Source organism: Zootoca vivipara, chromosome 2 (assembly GCF_965207765.1).
Source record: "Zootoca vivipara chromosome 2, rZooViv2.hap1.1, whole genome shotgun sequence".
Taxonomy (NCBI): domain Eukaryota; kingdom Metazoa; phylum Chordata; class Lepidosauria; order Squamata; family Lacertidae; genus Zootoca; species Zootoca vivipara.
Window position 1 is genome coordinate 85906230 of NC_142584.1, and position 16936 is coordinate 85923165.

Here is a 16936-nt window from a genome sequence, read left to right on the forward strand (position 1 = left end):
GCGTACGCGAACTCAATGTAAGATGCAATCTGCCTGTACCTTTATGATCTGCCAGTTAATCAGACTTATTTGGGAGGTGCATGCCTTCTCCTCTTCTTCTTCCTCCACATCCCTCACCACAGCTCCCATTGCCTCTTCCACACACACACACACCCCACTTTGCTGAAGGCGGGCGGGGGAACAAAAGGAGTACAGAGAGTCCACAGCAGGTGGCAACAGAGGAAGCTGCCGCTGCTGCAGGAATCAATGCACTCTCTGAGGCCAGATCTGCCACCTGAGGCGACTGCCGTAGCTCACCTCATGCGTGGGCCGGCCCTGGGCAAAGGTCTGCATGTAGGTTCCCACTATTACTGAGAATCCTGATTATGTAGACGTATTGGTAGCAGCGGGGCCAGGGCCAGCAGACGCAAGGCCTGCTGTCCCCTCGTGTCCTGTACATTTTAATCCATGTGCTACCCCTTTTACCTCAAATCATGTCATTTCTACTTTTCTCTGCTGGGGGGTGGGGGAAATAGATACTGGCCCTTATTATCTGCATGCTCATTTACCTATACTAATTAATTTAAATGCATGTTGATCTGCAATTGCTGTCCTCCTAGCGCTGAGGCCAAACTGTTTAATGGGTTTAGAGGCAAAATAAATAAAAATAAATCCAGCGAGGCTAATTTAAAACTTGCCAAGTGGCAATTCTCTTGCCGTTCTTTTAAACCACTCTTAGCCCATCTCCCAAGGAAAGCTTCGAAAATGCTGCGATAGGGCTTCTTAATAAAGTCCTGAAAATGCAAGAACAGGCTCCCTTTCGCAACTGCTCCTGCCTCTCTACAGGGAAAGGCAATCAACATCTTATGTGCTGTGTTAGCTTCAAATTTGGAAAAGTTTTTCAATGTGACAAGCTGGTGCCAAATATTTTTAAAATAAAACCTGAGACTAGTGTCCCCTCTTGGTGGGTCCCTCTGTCTAGGAAGGAAAACCTCTACATTTTAGAAAACCCTAATATACCTGGGTGCAACAATGGTTTAACGGGGATAGAGGGGTCTTCAGAATTTCACATCTTTGATACGTGGTCATCAATGGGAATGAGACACCATCACCCCCACCCTGCCCTAGTGAGTTGCCAGAAATGTATGGCAACAACACAGAGCAAGGGACAGGATGGTGAACAATTGCAGCATGCAGAACAGATCTGTCTGCAAATAGAGGAAACAGAGGCAGGCTAGGCCACAGAGATTTTGCAGAGAGCCAAGCAGCAACAGCCTCACTGTTGCAGCACGTCAAATTGTCTTTGCCGTTTCTTATCTTTCTACTGGGTGGGATTGGTTTCCAGGCTCCATTAATCATTCTGTTTTGCAAACCTTTAACCTTCGTATAATGAAGCAAGCGCACATACTTTAAAAAATCCAAAAAAATAAAACCCCGAGCATAAGCCATGTATTTGGGGAGTGACTGTTTTGCGTCCCTTTAAGGAAGAGACAGATTTAGAAGGCTTCTTTCCCCCAACTCCGCCCCACAAAGAGGATGTTTATAATTAAACAGATTCCCCAGGAGATGGTGTGATATACCTCCCTCCAAGAATGGGAGCAGAAGACATAATTTTCCAGTTTGCATTTTTTAATTTTTAACTTTGAGGCACATAGGTTTTAGGTTCACCTGACCCTTCTGTGATTCAGCACTGTTGTTCTGATCTTTTTTTTGCCACCCTGTATTGCTATAGTGAACTAATTCTCCGAGTGGGATTGAACGAACTAGTCTCGCTAGATGAAGCCCATGCAAGGACTCCCACCAGCACAACAGGGCTTGCACTGGCAGGTATCTGAAGAAGTGTGCATGCACACGAAAGCTCATACCAAAATATAAACTCAGTTGGTCTTTAAGGTGCTACTGAAGGAATTTTTTTATTTTGCTTCGACTCAGACAAACACGGCTACCTACCTGTAACTGGCAGAACAATTACCATAGCTCCATGTTGAATTCTTCCCTCTGAATACTACTTGTTTCATAGCCTAAATGGTGCCACCAATTGATAGCAGGCTTGGGGTAATGGCACCCACAGAAATAATGCCATCACTGCCTTCATTCTTATTTATTTATTTATTATTATTATTATTATTATTATTATTATTATTATTATTATTATATAAACGACAGGCCTCTAATAATTATATTTGTCCAGTGACAACCAAATCAAAGTGCTGTACTCTTTCGCATTGAGGCATTTAGGCCAATGGTAGTGGCAGGGTTACCTTTGCCTTGAAATCTAGCATTCTCATCATCTCTTTTGGATTCAGTGGCAAGAAAAACTACACCCAAGCGTATTTCTTCCAGAAATTTGCTCAGTCTTTGCTTTAACTCCTTGAGAAGTGGAGGGTTTCCCTGCCCTGCTGCCCAATATACAGCTGCCCAATATACAGGGCAAGTTACAGGTTTGGGATCTCTCCCTCCCTCCCCCCCCTCTCTCTTACTCTCTCTCTCTCTTACTCTCACTCTCTCTCCTCTCCCCCCCCTAAAAAAAATTCCTGCTATAACTTGGCTAAATCCAGGTCATATATTTGATTGCAGGACTGAACTGTTTACTTCTCCATTACTTCTTTCTGTAAGGCTTTTAGATTCCCAAAGAACGCTAACATGTTCCATCCTTTAACCTTCTTATTTCCCACCATGATATGTCAGGTCTATTAAACCAAAAAGGCAACTGGAACAGGCTGGTTTAAAGCAATGCACTGTTTCGGAATTGCAAGCCGCTTCCCTAGCATGTACATCATCTTTAGGCAAGTGACAGTAACTCTCAGAGGCAGAGCACTTGCTTTGCATGCTGAAGGTTTGATACTTGGTACCTCCAGGTCGCAGGTGGTGGGAAAGAGCTTTGCCGGTAACCCTGGAAGAATGCTGCCCATCAGAGCCGGTGGGCACAGTTAGCCTGACCTAATGTAGATTTCCAGGTTCTTAACAATTCAGTAAGCAGCTGAAAATAGTAGCTGCCTCAGACATGGCTACCTGGAAGAGGCTAGAATAGGAAAACAGGAAGCTGTGTCACTACCGTGTTTCTCCAAAAATAAGACACCGTCTTATATTTATTTTTCCTCAAAAAAACACATGGTGGCTTATTTTCAGGGGATGTCTTTTTTATTATTAAGTATGGTACGGTTTAACCTACAAGGTTAAACTGCCTATCACTATGGCTTATTTTCGGGGTATGGCTTATTTTCGGGGTATGGCTTATTTTCGGAGAAACACGGTAGTGAGCTAAGGCTCTCCTGTCCCAAGAATGATAAACGGATGCTATCAATAAAAGTGCATGTACTAGAAAGGATAAACACCTCATGAATGAATGAATGAATGAATGAATGAAGAGCTGCTTGCAAAGCGTTAATGGCCTCCTGAAACACATTTGCTCCTGTAATGCTTCACATCAGACCCTAGCCTGCATTTCCTTGATATTTATCCTGTTATTCATCCCTTTGGCAGGCACTGGCACAATATCAATAAGACACATACATTTCATATATAGGGGCAAGTCTCTGTTTTAGCCATGCTGTCTGTGCCTTTTCCTGTCTTATCTGCTTGGGGTATCATCTGAGCATATGAAGACAAAGGGAAGGAAAAAACAGCCTTGAGAGGGACATTGTGCTGGCTGACACGGGCATGTAATTTCCACCACATGCTTCTCTCATGTGACATTAGTTCATATGAAGAGATTTAGGCACACTTAAGCCTGTTTTATACTCAAACCCTTCTGGTTCTAACTAAATGTACATAAGACTTGGGCTAAGAGAGTATAAATTTCTAGTTGCAAGTTACATTTCTCTATGAACCAACTGGTTTTTTGGGTGGTTGTTCAGTGCAGTTTTGACTTTGCAAAGGTATCTCGTGCATGCATGGCTATGCCATTTACTGAAACGTAAACCTTTTTAAAGAACATTTTATTTTAGAAAGGCTGAGCACTCTCTTCCTCCTGAAATCCTTTCAAAGAAGGTGGCTAACATGACAAAGACTACCCACCTCTTCTGAACTGGCTCCACCTTGAACCAATAATAACCAACCGTTTTAGCGGCAAATTCCAGAGGGGGAAGCTCTCTCTCTCTGTCTTCAACCTCCCTCTTTCATCATAACTACCAATGAGGGGTCAGTAGGATTTTGACTTTTTGCAAAACAAAACAAAACAAAACAAAACAAAACAAAACAAACAAAACCTGTCATGGATAGCACATGCCACCACCTCCCAATGTCCCACATTTTGCTCTTGTTCCTTTTAAACTATTCCCACCCCCTGGCAGTGGTGTAGCGAGCCGCTGTGACACCCGGGGCGACAAATTGCTATGCACCCGCTGTGCGCCTCCAGCTCCAAGCTCCAGGTAAAAAGCCCGCTCGGTGTGGCGGACGCACTGCGCCGAGCGGGCTTTCTACCTGGAGCTGGAGGCATGCGGTGCGCCAAGCGGACTTTTTACCGGGAGGCTGGAGGCTCGGCTTGGGAGTTGCAGGGGTGGGGGTGCCAAGTGGGATCCCCCCCCAGAGTGGAACCCGGGGCGGACCGCCCCATCGCCCCCCCCATTGCTACGCCCCTGCCCCCTGGAAGTCTGGGTGTGTCACCTCCCCAATGCTAAAATCCATATCTCCTCTGATATTATATCACCACCACCAGTGCTATTATCCTTCTCTGTGGACTTATCTCCTCACCCCTTATTGGATTAATGGCACTGCCGTTGCAAATACCCATGCTAAAGGTAAAAGTATTTGGAGGGAGGGGGAATCTGGAAAGGCCCTTAGATCTTGAGAAAGATAAGGCTATTAAAAGCAACAGGGCTTGACTAGGCAAGAAGCCAGAACTTTGTGTCAAATCCATCGCTTCCCTCGCCAAAGTTAACAGCAGGGGCTGGAGTCTCTGCAGCTACTGGGAAACACGAAGGAAGCGTACAATCAACGCATTTGCTGTTAGGCTAGAAAGCAAGCAGCTGGCAAAGTTCTCTAAAATGAAATGGCAGATCTTCGCATTTTCACCTCCACTTGGGTTCAGTGTTAGGAACCTGATAGTTGAAGGACCTGAGCTCCCTACATCTCCCTGTTCCCAGAAGTCTGTCTCCGGACACTGTCGTCAATCTCAGAGTTCATTTCCTGGTTAAACAAACAGCAATTAAACAACACAAGACGGGGCAACGCCTAGAGACACTGTCTCAGAACTCGCCCTAGACAGGCCATGTGACACCAGGGGTACCAGTGTTTTGGCTTTTGGCTCAAGACAAATTAATCACTAATAGAATGCCTGATGGTGACAAACTGTATACAAGAAGAGGGGGGGTGTTGGTCAGTAGTGAAATATGCTCCGCTTCTTGGCAGATATGAGCCAAGCCCATCAGTAGAGGACGTGCCGAGTGGCCAGGGTGCTTTCTCGCGCTGCTGTTTAGCAACTTCCTCTGTACCCAAGTGGATGTGTGCATTATTTATATAATGTCCATCACTCTTTCAAGAAAGCTTATGCCACTGTAGCATTCTGTGATATCACTGGAGTCTGTTTATTTCCTTTTTAGTGTGTGTTTCCTTGATGTTTGGTGGCATTGGCATCTGTTTAGGCCTAAGAACAGGGTTTCCCAAACTTGGGTCTCCAGCTGTTGTTGGACTACAACTCCCATCATCCCTAGGTAGCAGGACCAGTGGTCAGGGATGATGGGAATTGTAATCCAAAAACTGCTGGAGATCCAAGTTTGGGAAACCCTACCCTAGAGATTCTAGGGGCATGCTATGTCTCACAAAAGCAAGGAATGTGGTGGCAATAACTTTACCCATCTTTTCCGGAGCTGACCCTCTGTATATGTTACAATAAACGTCATAAACTTATTTTGTTTTGTTATATAGTAAATTAAGAAATAGCTAGAACTTGGAACAATTTTTGTCTAAGAAGGGGCTCCTGTTCTTTCTGAAATTATCCATTTCTGCCTTCCTTCTTTGTTCCTCACGTATAGGATAATAATCTGTAGCTAAATTAACCATGCTGTTTTAATAGATTATTTTGAGTTTCCCAATAGCTCTCAAATGTCACCTTTGCAGTAATTATCATACGGAGAACCAACTCCATGTGATCTTTAGAAAATAACATTCATTGAAAAAGCAAACCAGAAGCGTGAAGCATAATTTATATACCATACTTTATATTTCCTGCAGTCATTCTCCTGTATGTCATCTCCTTGGATGTGTGTCTCACATATGGGAAAAGATGAGCACCTAATCAACATTTTGCATTAAATGGATGAAATATATTTTACATTCTCTTAACAGATGCTAGGATGTGGCCTATCAGTTGTGCCTGCTTGCCCCATATGGAAAAGATTAACCAACCATTTCATATTAAATGGTTGAAAGATCTTGTACATTCCTCTACCTGACAGATACTATGATGGGATGTATATGTTGTGTCGGTTTGCAGGTGTGTATTGAAGTTTAAGATTCGCCTCCACAGTACTTTCATGCTCTCAGACCACCAGGTCCAAATAGTGTTTAGACTGAGAGGATTCTCTGTTATTTTACATTCTCTGTTATGGAGAATTTTTGACCTTTGTTTATTTTGTTTTGTACAGAAAGAAGGACAATCCAGAGCCCACCTCATTGCCCAGGAGCTTGTGTCTTCAGAGAAAGAGTAAGTCCACCAGCTAAAATTTGGTTTGCAGTAAGCTGGGCTGTGCATTGCACATTGATTTATTCAGCTGTAGCTGGTTGACAATTAATAAAACTGTCTCTTTCCACAGATATGTGGAGATGCTCCGGCTGTTACATATGGTAAGTAAATCATTTTAATTGTCAAAACCTAATTGCTCTCTTACTTAGGTATAATTTAGGAGACAGAAAATGCAGTTGAAGAGGCTGAGGTGAACGCTGTCAGGAGTGGCTTGTCATGCAGAAATGTTCATTGGACCATTGCAAAGGAAACTGTCTTGTGATAAAAGCTATCCTGCTCAGTATGTGCCAGACATGTAGACTCTCGAGTTCCTCATCAGTCGGAATAGAACTTTGACCGAACAGCTTGATAGGATGATTTGTCTAAAAGGACATACTTTTTTCTTGAAATCCATTTCATGAACAGAAGAGAAAGAAATTCGGAGGTATTGTATGAGTATTTCCTTACAACTTTGGGATGGGAAGAAGGAATAATTCTTTAGAGCTGCTTTCGTCAGCATGGGATGGCTCCAGCAAATTCTTCCCCTATCTCTGTGCAAACAAATATTTTGTATGGTTGAGTAATACAGTCGGCTCCCACTTGGATCTCAGACCTTTTGCAATTCACAGGTCTGTTGTGGAGCCAAAAGCGTAAATCATCTCTTAATCTAAAAGACATTTTCTCATTTTTGCACTAGTGGGAATTTCTTGTATGAATCATTTTGCGTGGAAATAATAATAATTACAAGGTCGGATAGCTCGTTGTTAACCAATAAGTCAATTAATTAACTGACCATTGCTGCAGTCCTAATCACACTTACTAGGCTGTAAGCCCTGTTGAGTTGGGGGTGGGACTTCCTTCTGCATAGACAAGCTTAGAATTGCACTGTACGTAAATGGCATGGAGTTCTCACTGGAGATGGCATTCTGGGAAATAGTGGGAGAATCTCTGTGAGGTCACCCGAAAGTACCAGTGTCTGGAACAAGCACCTATTAACTAGTGGCTAGGTGGTCTGGTAGTGCTCTGGACTCCCTCAGCCTGTTATCTTATCAACCATTCTGTGCAAAACAGTCCCCACCTGTTGTGGTGTAAGTCCTTCTGGGTGGAAAGTTTGAGTCTGAGCTGGTGATATTCACCACTCACTTCCTTCACGAAGTTTCCAGGAATCCTTGTGTAATATGGGGTTGACCAGATGTCACATAGCTCAAGGAAAGGGGGGGGGATGATAGGCTAAAAGAGCATGCTACTCATTTCCCACTGTCGGGGATGTCAGCTGACTGTTTCATTTTTCTCCCTTTTCACGTACTTCTTACATTGATACTTTTCTCCAATCAGCATTGTTGTTAGGTTTTGTCCTGGGCTTAAGAGCCTGTGATTGATATGCAGGAGAAAGTGGTTTTTAAAAAAGCCTCACCTGCTTTTTATTTTTTTCCATTGTTGGCATTGACCTGTCTCAAGAGACAATGGAGTGTGCATCCAGGGGTGAAGTCAAACTGCTGCATTAGCAGCACCGAAGTGACCCCCTCAGGGTGCATGCCTGGGCAGTGTGTATGGAGGTCCTGGGCTGCTCAGACCACAAGACCCCCATCTCGACCTCGCTGAAGTGGTCCAAAGGAAAGCAGAGCAATAGATTTGGCACCAGCTTGGCTACAGGAGTTGCCAGAAGGAGGTGTACAAGGCACCATCCAACTGGGACACCACTCTGGATTTGTGTAGGCAAAGTATACTTCTGAAGATATTCTGCAAGGCAGCAGAGGTCTAGGATCAGAGTTTTGTTTCTGCTAGATGGGCTACCTTGCCAAGTGGATGAGCCCCACCTGCCCCTCACTTCACAGCACTTGCAGAAACCACCTTCTTTGACCATTGGGCCCAATATTTGTCTTGTCTGCTCCATCTGCTGAAGCCTGTCTTCGCATGAAGGGGATGTCCCTAACTCACTGAGGGTTTGAGACCCATTGGCTACCCTTATCTGTTTTAGTTGGCCAGTCAAATCTGTTTCCCGGGGTGTGGCCACTGTCGCATGCTGACAGCTTCTATGAGCCACAGGTGAACATTGAATGCAGGGTGAGAACCAAAGGTGGACAAACTATCCCAGAAGGAGCATGAAAGGAAAGTCCCCCCCCCACCGGAGGTTCTACCCCTTTCCTCACCCCATACACCCCAATTTTATTCCTATTAAGAACACAGGAGCAGGGCCAGATACGGAGCGGGGATTGGCACCCCTAGGATTCCTTCTTCTTCTTGTCAGCTATTTTAATATCGGTAGTTTTGTCATTATTAGGCACACTCTTAAAAGGTAAAGGTACCCCTGACCGTTAGGTCCAGTTGCAGATGACTCTGGGGTTGCACGCTCATCTCACTCTATAGGCCGAGGGAGCCGGCATTTGTCCGCAGACAAACCTTCCAGGTCATGTGGCCAGCATGACTAAGCCGCTTCTGGTGAACCAGAGCAGCACACGAAAACACTGTTTACCTTCCCGCTTGAAGCGGTACCTATTTATCTACTTGCACTTTGACATGCTTTCGAACTGCTATGTTAGCAGGAGCAGGGACCGAACAACGGGAGCTCACCCCGTCGCAGGGATTCAAACTGCTGACCTTCCAATCAGCAAGCCCTAGGCTCTGTGGCTTAGACCACAGTGCCACCCGCGTCCCTAGGCACACTCTTAGACACCCTTATTTCTGATTCGTTATCATTGTTCCTGTCAATTCAACGTTCTGGGGGAAAACTTTTTTTAAAAAAAAACCACTCTGTGTCTTCTGTTACATCTCAATAGAGCAAACAAAAGTGTACCACACCTTCATTTAGAAAAAGAAAAATTCTTTTTATTTCCTTAAAGTCTCAGGAACATCATCTTTTCTCTGACACCTCCCCCTCCCCGCAAATCAGAGCAGATCCCTACTCCATTCAGCGGAACTGAATCAGTTTGGCCTTTCAGCAGGGACCTTAATAGTTTGATTGATTGCCAAAATGATGACATTTCCATATACTCACTCTGCTATTCAGCCGAAAGAGTGGAAACATTGTGTGAGCTCAAACTTTATATTACCTGGTGTGGCTCAAAAATAAAGTGTATGATGTTAATCTGGAAGTGTAGCTGCTTTTCATCCAGCTTTGATCACAGTGTTTCAGTAAGAAGTTCAACAAATTGTGGGGAAAGAAGCTTGGGCAAAATTAAGAGAAAATTAAGTGGAAAGTTTATCCATACCATGTTCATCATATAAAGGCTGCAGAATCAAGTGCTGACTCACATACCGGTATATGCCACTAGAAAGCAAACATCATAGAGACAACTTGCACTGTCACTAGATACCACTTCAAACAGGGCAAGCTCAAGAAATTTTGCTGGGAGAGAAGCCCCAGAAGTGGTAGGAGGTTCAGCTTTCCACAGATTTCTCCTCCCACCCATGAAATTTGCCGGGTGATTCCCCCCTTGCACCACTCAACGCCACTGTGGCTCAAAATTTGGGCTGAAAGTTCTTTGTTGAGAACATTTGTTTCAGTACCGTCATAAGTCCTTCCATTTGTCATTTTGCTTTCACATCAGTAGTTTGCTAGAAAGAGAGAAATAGGTTAGACACTAAGCATGAAGACCAAAATGAATATAGCTACACAATGCTACATGTGTTGCAAACATCATGAGATTTTGAGCCAGTAATAATTAACTGGAAATGATTAGGAGGGGTAGTGAGCAATGAGCCAAAGCACACTTTCTTCTGCCTTGGGTTTCTTGGACAGCATTGAAAGTCCTGTCGGACTAATCAAGTGCTTGTTTTGCTAATGAAATCTCCCAATGAATGGGAGAAGTCTGTCTAAATGAAAAAAATACATTGAATGTTACAGTGCCCAAAGCACTTGACAAAAGCTTAGAGGGATATAACATCTGAGAACAATAGGCTGTTTTCAGTTGCAATTGGCTGATTCATTTATTCTTCTGCTTCTTCATTTTTTCCTAACCAGCAGGAGGGGGGGAAAAACTCTCCATGGGTCTTTACGGAGGGAACAGGAAGCCAAAATGGCTGTTCAACTACTTAGTGTCCCTCTTTTAAACGCACACGCACACACAGAGAGAGAATGTGTGCCAGCCCTTCTTGGCCCTTGGCCAAGTACTTTGCAAACAGCCTACTGGTACAGTATTTGAAATGTGCATTGTACAGTTTGCCAGTGTTTAGCCTCATTTGATTTTGGTGTGCGCGCAAGTTTGTGTGTGTGAGTGAGTGAGTGAGTGCATGTACTGAGTTCACGATCCATGACCTAATTTCCACCCAGTAGTTGAAGGATAGTAGGCAAATTGTGTCTGCTGTGTTAGAATTTACTGCAGTTCATCTTCAACTGGAAAAACAGGGGTGGGCAATGAAAAGATTTCAGAGCATTGCTGTTCTCTGCCATCCAAGGCCACTCGTTCTGCAACCTCAGAGATGCCTCAATTTAGCTCAAAGCACAACATAGACTGTGGTAGCTTGGTCCTTGCTCAACTTAAAGATTGCCTTGTACTCTGTGTGCCATCGTGGTCTCTTAAATCTGCTAAGACAGTGCAAGTTGCTGAATCAGTGCACCAAGTACATATGACACGAGGAAGCCATCAGGCTTTCTGGTTAGCTGACCATACTGATAGCATGGTCTCCTGTTTTCTCCTTGGCAGCTCCCCACCTCCACAATGCCACCTCTACAGCAGCCTCTTGGCAAATAGGAGGTGCTGCTGATCTCCTCCCACCCTTGTTCCCAGGGTAGATATTAATCCCCACCCCTTGTTCCTGGTGTAGATCTTCACTCACCCCTTCTTCCCTGGTGGAGTATGTGTGCCATTTTGTGGTTCACCTGAGCCTGGGCTGGCCCTTGTTGAGATTAACCAGCATTTCAGGTTCAGACCTAATGCTACATCACTTTTCAATTGTGCAGCTGCACAGGTGGAGGGAAGAGGAAGAGGGAGTTTACAAGTCCCAAGCTCATTGGTGTTGTAAGCCATAGTTTATTTTTACATCAGAATGCTGCCATTGACTAATTGACACTTCCAGCATTCATGAGAGAGAGAGAGAGAGAGCTACAAAATGCTGGGATTCAAATTCTCTTGCTTAGGTCTCAGGACCATGTCACATTTATGTTCTATACAGTGTCTAGAAAATAGCTGGCACTCTGTGGATGTGAAATAACAGTTGCCATTTTTTTAATGGCAGAAATAGTGCCAGGAGCACACACTCCGGTTTGAGCCTCATGAGTCACTTAGAATGTAATTGGATGGCTCTAGTTCTTTCCTCAGTTCTGAATGTAGCAGGGAATTGTATGAACTAAAAAATATTTTGTACCTTTTCCCTCTTCTTTCTCAGGCTGTGTTTTTCAGATGATGAATCTGGAGACCTTTCGGGTACTGTGATTGATCAGAGTTATTGAGACTGCAAAAGTACTTTACCTGTGATTAATGGTTTCCCAGGCTTTCAGCACTTTAGGCAACAGCATTTTTTTATATGGATGCTTACAGCATTACTATTAGGCTTTGGTTTTGCAGAATTAATCATTGCGAGGCTAGCCATCCTGGCTGCTGGAATTAATTCATTTGTCTGAGAATTAATTAGAGTCACACATCTATTGACGCAATTAATAATATAGTAACATTTGCTTGAAATCCATGAGAAAGAAAAACTTTGGTTTCGTTAAGTGATTTTTTTTTACATATTTGAGGCATAGCTTTGGCTGCTATAGTGTGATGATGTGTAGTGAACTCTCAGGGGGATATAATCTAGAGAAATTCTTGGATTTCTCAATACTGTCAACCTTTAAACTGAAATGGTAAAGGGCAGCAACAGATGTATCGCACAGTGCAAATGTTCCTTCTGCTTTTAAAAAAAAGACAAATAGAAGAGAAGATAAACGAGCCCACGCTACTTACCTCATTTCGTGCTCATTTTTTTGTGAGTGTTCACAATCACCTTCCATTTCCTGCTATATTCAGCACTTGTGATCACATCTGTGTTTCGGTGATGTTCTTTGCAGCAACATTTTCCTTTTGCTTAAATCTTCTTCATCACAGCCCTTGGCTCCATGTGTCCATATTGCCATTTGTTACCGGTGGCTTTCATAACCCACTTGATCTGTTCAGTGACACCACAACACATTGTGTAATGCGATGGTATCGTGGATGAAAATTATCAAAGTTTCTGGGTCACCACAGTCAGTAAGGCAAAAGTGTGGGCAAATGAGGACTGTGAGAGGACTGAAAATGCAGCTGAGAAGCACCAGGGTCAGCCAGAAAGACAAAAAAAAAAGGATATCAACTAGCATTGAAGCAGTGAGAATGTTTGGTGGGTATTTTTCCCACCTAGGATTCGTTCAGCTGAATGCGTTGCTTTCAAAGTGAACCCTGGCATTTGAAAATGTTTAGTGCATCTCTGACATACACTTGTGAACATCAGCCTTAATCCTCAACCACCAAACACTAGCCCACATGGAGAGTGGTATATGTCTTGGGAAATTCTCCTGTTAGATAAACCTTGCTCTTTTTCAGGTAGAGTAGTTTTTGTTAGAAAGAAAGAAAAATACATTTCAGGTTAAAGGAGAATAATACAATTACAAACATACTGTATATATTAAATATCTAAAAGCAGCAGTCAGTTTTAAAACCAAGAGCACCAGATCCATACATGAAAGCCTATTTCGAAATAACCTGGATGGTTATGTAGCTTCTCACAGCAGCTGCACTGGTCTCTACCGCCCCCCCCCCCCAAATGTTTCTTTAAGGGAGGATTAAAAAAGAAGAAGCCCTCAGCCACCTTATCTAACTTGGGTTAGCCAAACACACCCACCCTCAAACATTTCTCAGAATTTATCCTAACCCCACCCCGCAAACCATCAGAAAATCTACCTCCACTTTTTCAGGGATAGAATGGATCCCTCCACAAAGTGGAGGCAGGTTTTCAGGACACCGTGGGTTGTATCTAACATTAGTTTTACTCAGAGTAGAGTATACCCGTTGAAATTAATGGGCATGACCAATTTGGGTCCTTTCATTTCAGTGGATCTTAGTCAGATGCAATCCCTTTAGTTCAGAGCTTGAAAGACGAATAATCAATGTTCTCTCAGATTGGTATGGTGTGTTTCATGGGACTGAGTAGCAGTCCAGATTTGAGGTGAAAATACCAAAAACTCCAGATTAATTTGAGAGTAAAAGATCGAAAGTGCCTGTACATTTTTTGAGTATCTGTGTAGTTCTTCATGAGTGGAAATGGAAAGTGGCAAAGTAATACAGTGCTAGTATAAATGATGGAGGGAGATAATGTGCCAAGCTTTCGGAGCAATTTACCAGTAGTGGTAAAGGTCTAGCAGTTGAATAGCTACGCTGTGTACACTTCATTTTTACTTTGTGCTTGCTGGGGAAAGTCAACATAGTTTTTGAAAGCAGACATAAAATTTTGACTTTCTTCCCTGAAACCATGAGTGTTAGATTTTGCATTCCATCTAACCCGATCTATAGAGGTACCAAAATGCATTCATACCAAGTATGAATGGCATCCTTGGATGAGATATATGGCCATGGTAGTTTCTTTTTAAAGCACTCTCTTGCACTCTCATAGCATGTTTTGCCATACCGTATGACTGGGAAAGGCTCATTCACAATTTTGGGAGGATGCTGGCTGCTATTACTATTAACTCTGCTGAATCTTTGCTTTGGTGGATTGTTAAAACAGCTGCACTCCCCTCCGCCTGGTACTCCACTCTGGCTGGTAAGATTTAAAATTGTTGCTTGTTCTGTGTACAGTAGTCTGTAAAAACACAAACTCTCACCAGGAGTTATCCAGAGTGTCTGGACATGGAATATCCTGTCTCAAGTTTAAAAGTGTAATGATATTCAAGCAGTGTTGAAGGCTGCAATTCTAACTCCACTCACCTGAGAGTAGAGATGGAAAGACCTGTCCATTTTGATTCTCTCAGTTTCTCCTTTTCCCAATCCAATCTTAAATTCAGCTCTCCATATTCCTGCGGCAATCAGCAACTTTAAAAATATCCTCATGAAAATCCGTCAGCATTTCAGCGTGACTTTCTCCTAATAAACATATTTTTTTGCATACAGTTTTGACTCATAGACACATTTTCCCAATAATTTTTCCTAATGTATGTTGTTTTCACCAAGATAGTCATTTCAATGCACGCTTTTACCACATGTATTCACTTTTGTGAACGTTGTTTGTTTGGGGACCTGCATTACAATATTTGGATAAGTGTGAATTTCAATGGATGGCTACATTTTGGTTCTCATGATTGTTTTACAAAGTGTGAATTTGAAAGACTTGCCTTTAATGGGAACTGAATTGACTTTCTCCCTCATCCTTACCTAGGTACAAACCCCACTGAATACAGTAAGAATCACTTCTTAGTAGACATGGCTAGAATTATACTGTAAACCTGTTGGGTCTTACTAGGGTTTGGCCCACTGAGTAAACACTGGGTTGAGGATCATACACAGGCCAGTACTCAAAGGCACTCTTCTTTCTCTCCCCTCTTTCCTTCCTCTCTCTTCCGGCTCCCTCTCCTTCCTTCCTTCCTTCCTTCCTTCCTTTCCAGCTTTCTTCCTCTCCCTCATTCTTATTCTTTCTTTCCCTCTACTTCCTTCCTTATTTCTCCCTTTCTGTCTTCTCTCCCTCTTTCTTTTTCTTTCCTTCTTTATTCCCTTCCTTCTTTCCTACTCTTCTTTCTCTCCCCTCTTTCCTTCCTCTCTCCCTCCTGCTCCCTCTTTTCTTCCTTCCTTCCGTCCTTCCCATCTTCCTTCCTCTCCCTCTCCCTCATTCTTATTCTTTCTTTCCCTCTACTTTGTTCCTTCTTTCTCCCTTTCTATCTTCTCTCCCTCTTTTCTTTTTCTTTCCTTCTTTTTTTTTGTTATATATTTTTTATTAGACATTTTATCAACACACTTAGAAAAACAATACATAATACAAAAACAATACATAATGCAAAAATACAAATACAGCAAAAAACAAAAAACAACATCCACAACACAAAAACAAAAACAAAAAAGAGAAAGAAAAATATATCATCCCGAATCCATTTTAATATCCATTGTCTTCTGGCTTCCCCAGTTCCCCACTAATTGATTTTCATTTTTATAAACTTCTGTAGCAGTTTCTAAATCATCTTTCTTACCCATCATATAATCTCATTAACACTTCAACATTTCATCTTATATCATCCACCATAATTTCTCCCTTTCAATCTTCTATTATCTCCCTATTGCCTTATCTTCTTTATTTTCCTGGATGTTCAAAATCTAATTAACAAATACATTGCCTATATATAATTTGAATTTCTTCCAATCTTTTAAAACTTTATCATTTGTTTGGTCCCGGAGTCTTCCTGTCAATTCTGCCAATTCCATATAGTCCATCATTTTCATTTGCCATTCCTGCTTCGAAGGCAATTCTTCTTTTTTCCAATATTTTGCTATTAAAATCCTAGCAGCTGTGGTGGCATACATAAACAAATTAACATCATCTTTGGGAATTTCTTCCCCAATTATTCCAAGCAAAAAGGCTTCCGGTTTTTTCAAAAATGTGTTTTTAAACATCTTTTTCAACTCGTTATAAATCATTTCCCAGAAGCCTTTTATCTTAGGGCATGTCCACCACATGTGGTAGAATGAGCCAACATCCTGCTTACATTTCCAACATTTATTATCGCTTTTGTGGTACATTTTAGCTAGTTTAACCGGCGTCAAATACCATCTATACATCATTTTCATCAAATTCTCCTTCAACACAGTACAAGCCGTAAATTTCATTCCCTTCTTCCACAATTTTTCCCACTCCGACATCATCACATTGTGGCCCAAATCTTTGGCCCATTCAATCATAACTGATTTTGTTTGCTCATCTTTCAACTGCCATTCTAGCAACAAATTATACATTCTGGACAAATTCTTATGGTCTGTCTCTAATAATTCCGTTTCTAATTTCGACTTTTCTATTTGGAATCCTAACTTTTTATCTAACTTGAATACTTCATTTATCTGTACATACTGAAACCAATCACTCAGCTTATCTTTCAATTGGTCATATGGCCTTAACTTAAGGTGGTTTCCCACCTCCATCAAGATATCTTTGTATTTCAACCTATTCTCATCCATATTTGTCCTTTTAGGTTTCTTTGCCTCAAGTGGTGAAATCCACCTAGGAGTTTTTCTTTCCAATAAATCTTTGTATCTAATCCAAACATTAAACAATGATTTCCTAATTATATGGTTTTTAAAACCTTTATGCAATTTTACTTTATCATACCATAAGTATGCATGCCAACCAAACGCATTATCATGG

At 42.3% G+C, this 16936-nt stretch overlaps 1 protein-coding gene across 7 annotated transcripts in view; it reads left to right on the forward strand.

The window, feature by feature from the left end:
- The window catches only part of FGD5 (FYVE, RhoGEF and PH domain containing 5), a 150380-nt gene that overhangs the window by 71687 nt on the left and 61757 nt on the right, over positions 1 to 16936 (forward strand). For all 7 annotated transcript variants that reach the window (XR_015948465.1, XM_035106525.3, XM_088663290.1 and 4 more), the window contains 2 exons: positions 6564 to 6622; positions 6732 to 6762. Coding sequence is in view for 6 of the 7 variants with exons in the window: in XM_035106525.3 (XP_034962416.3) it covers positions 6564 to 6622; positions 6732 to 6762 (90 nt within the window). In the remaining variant the exon portion in view is untranslated. The remainder of the gene's footprint in view (positions 1 to 6563; positions 6623 to 6731; positions 6763 to 16936) is intronic.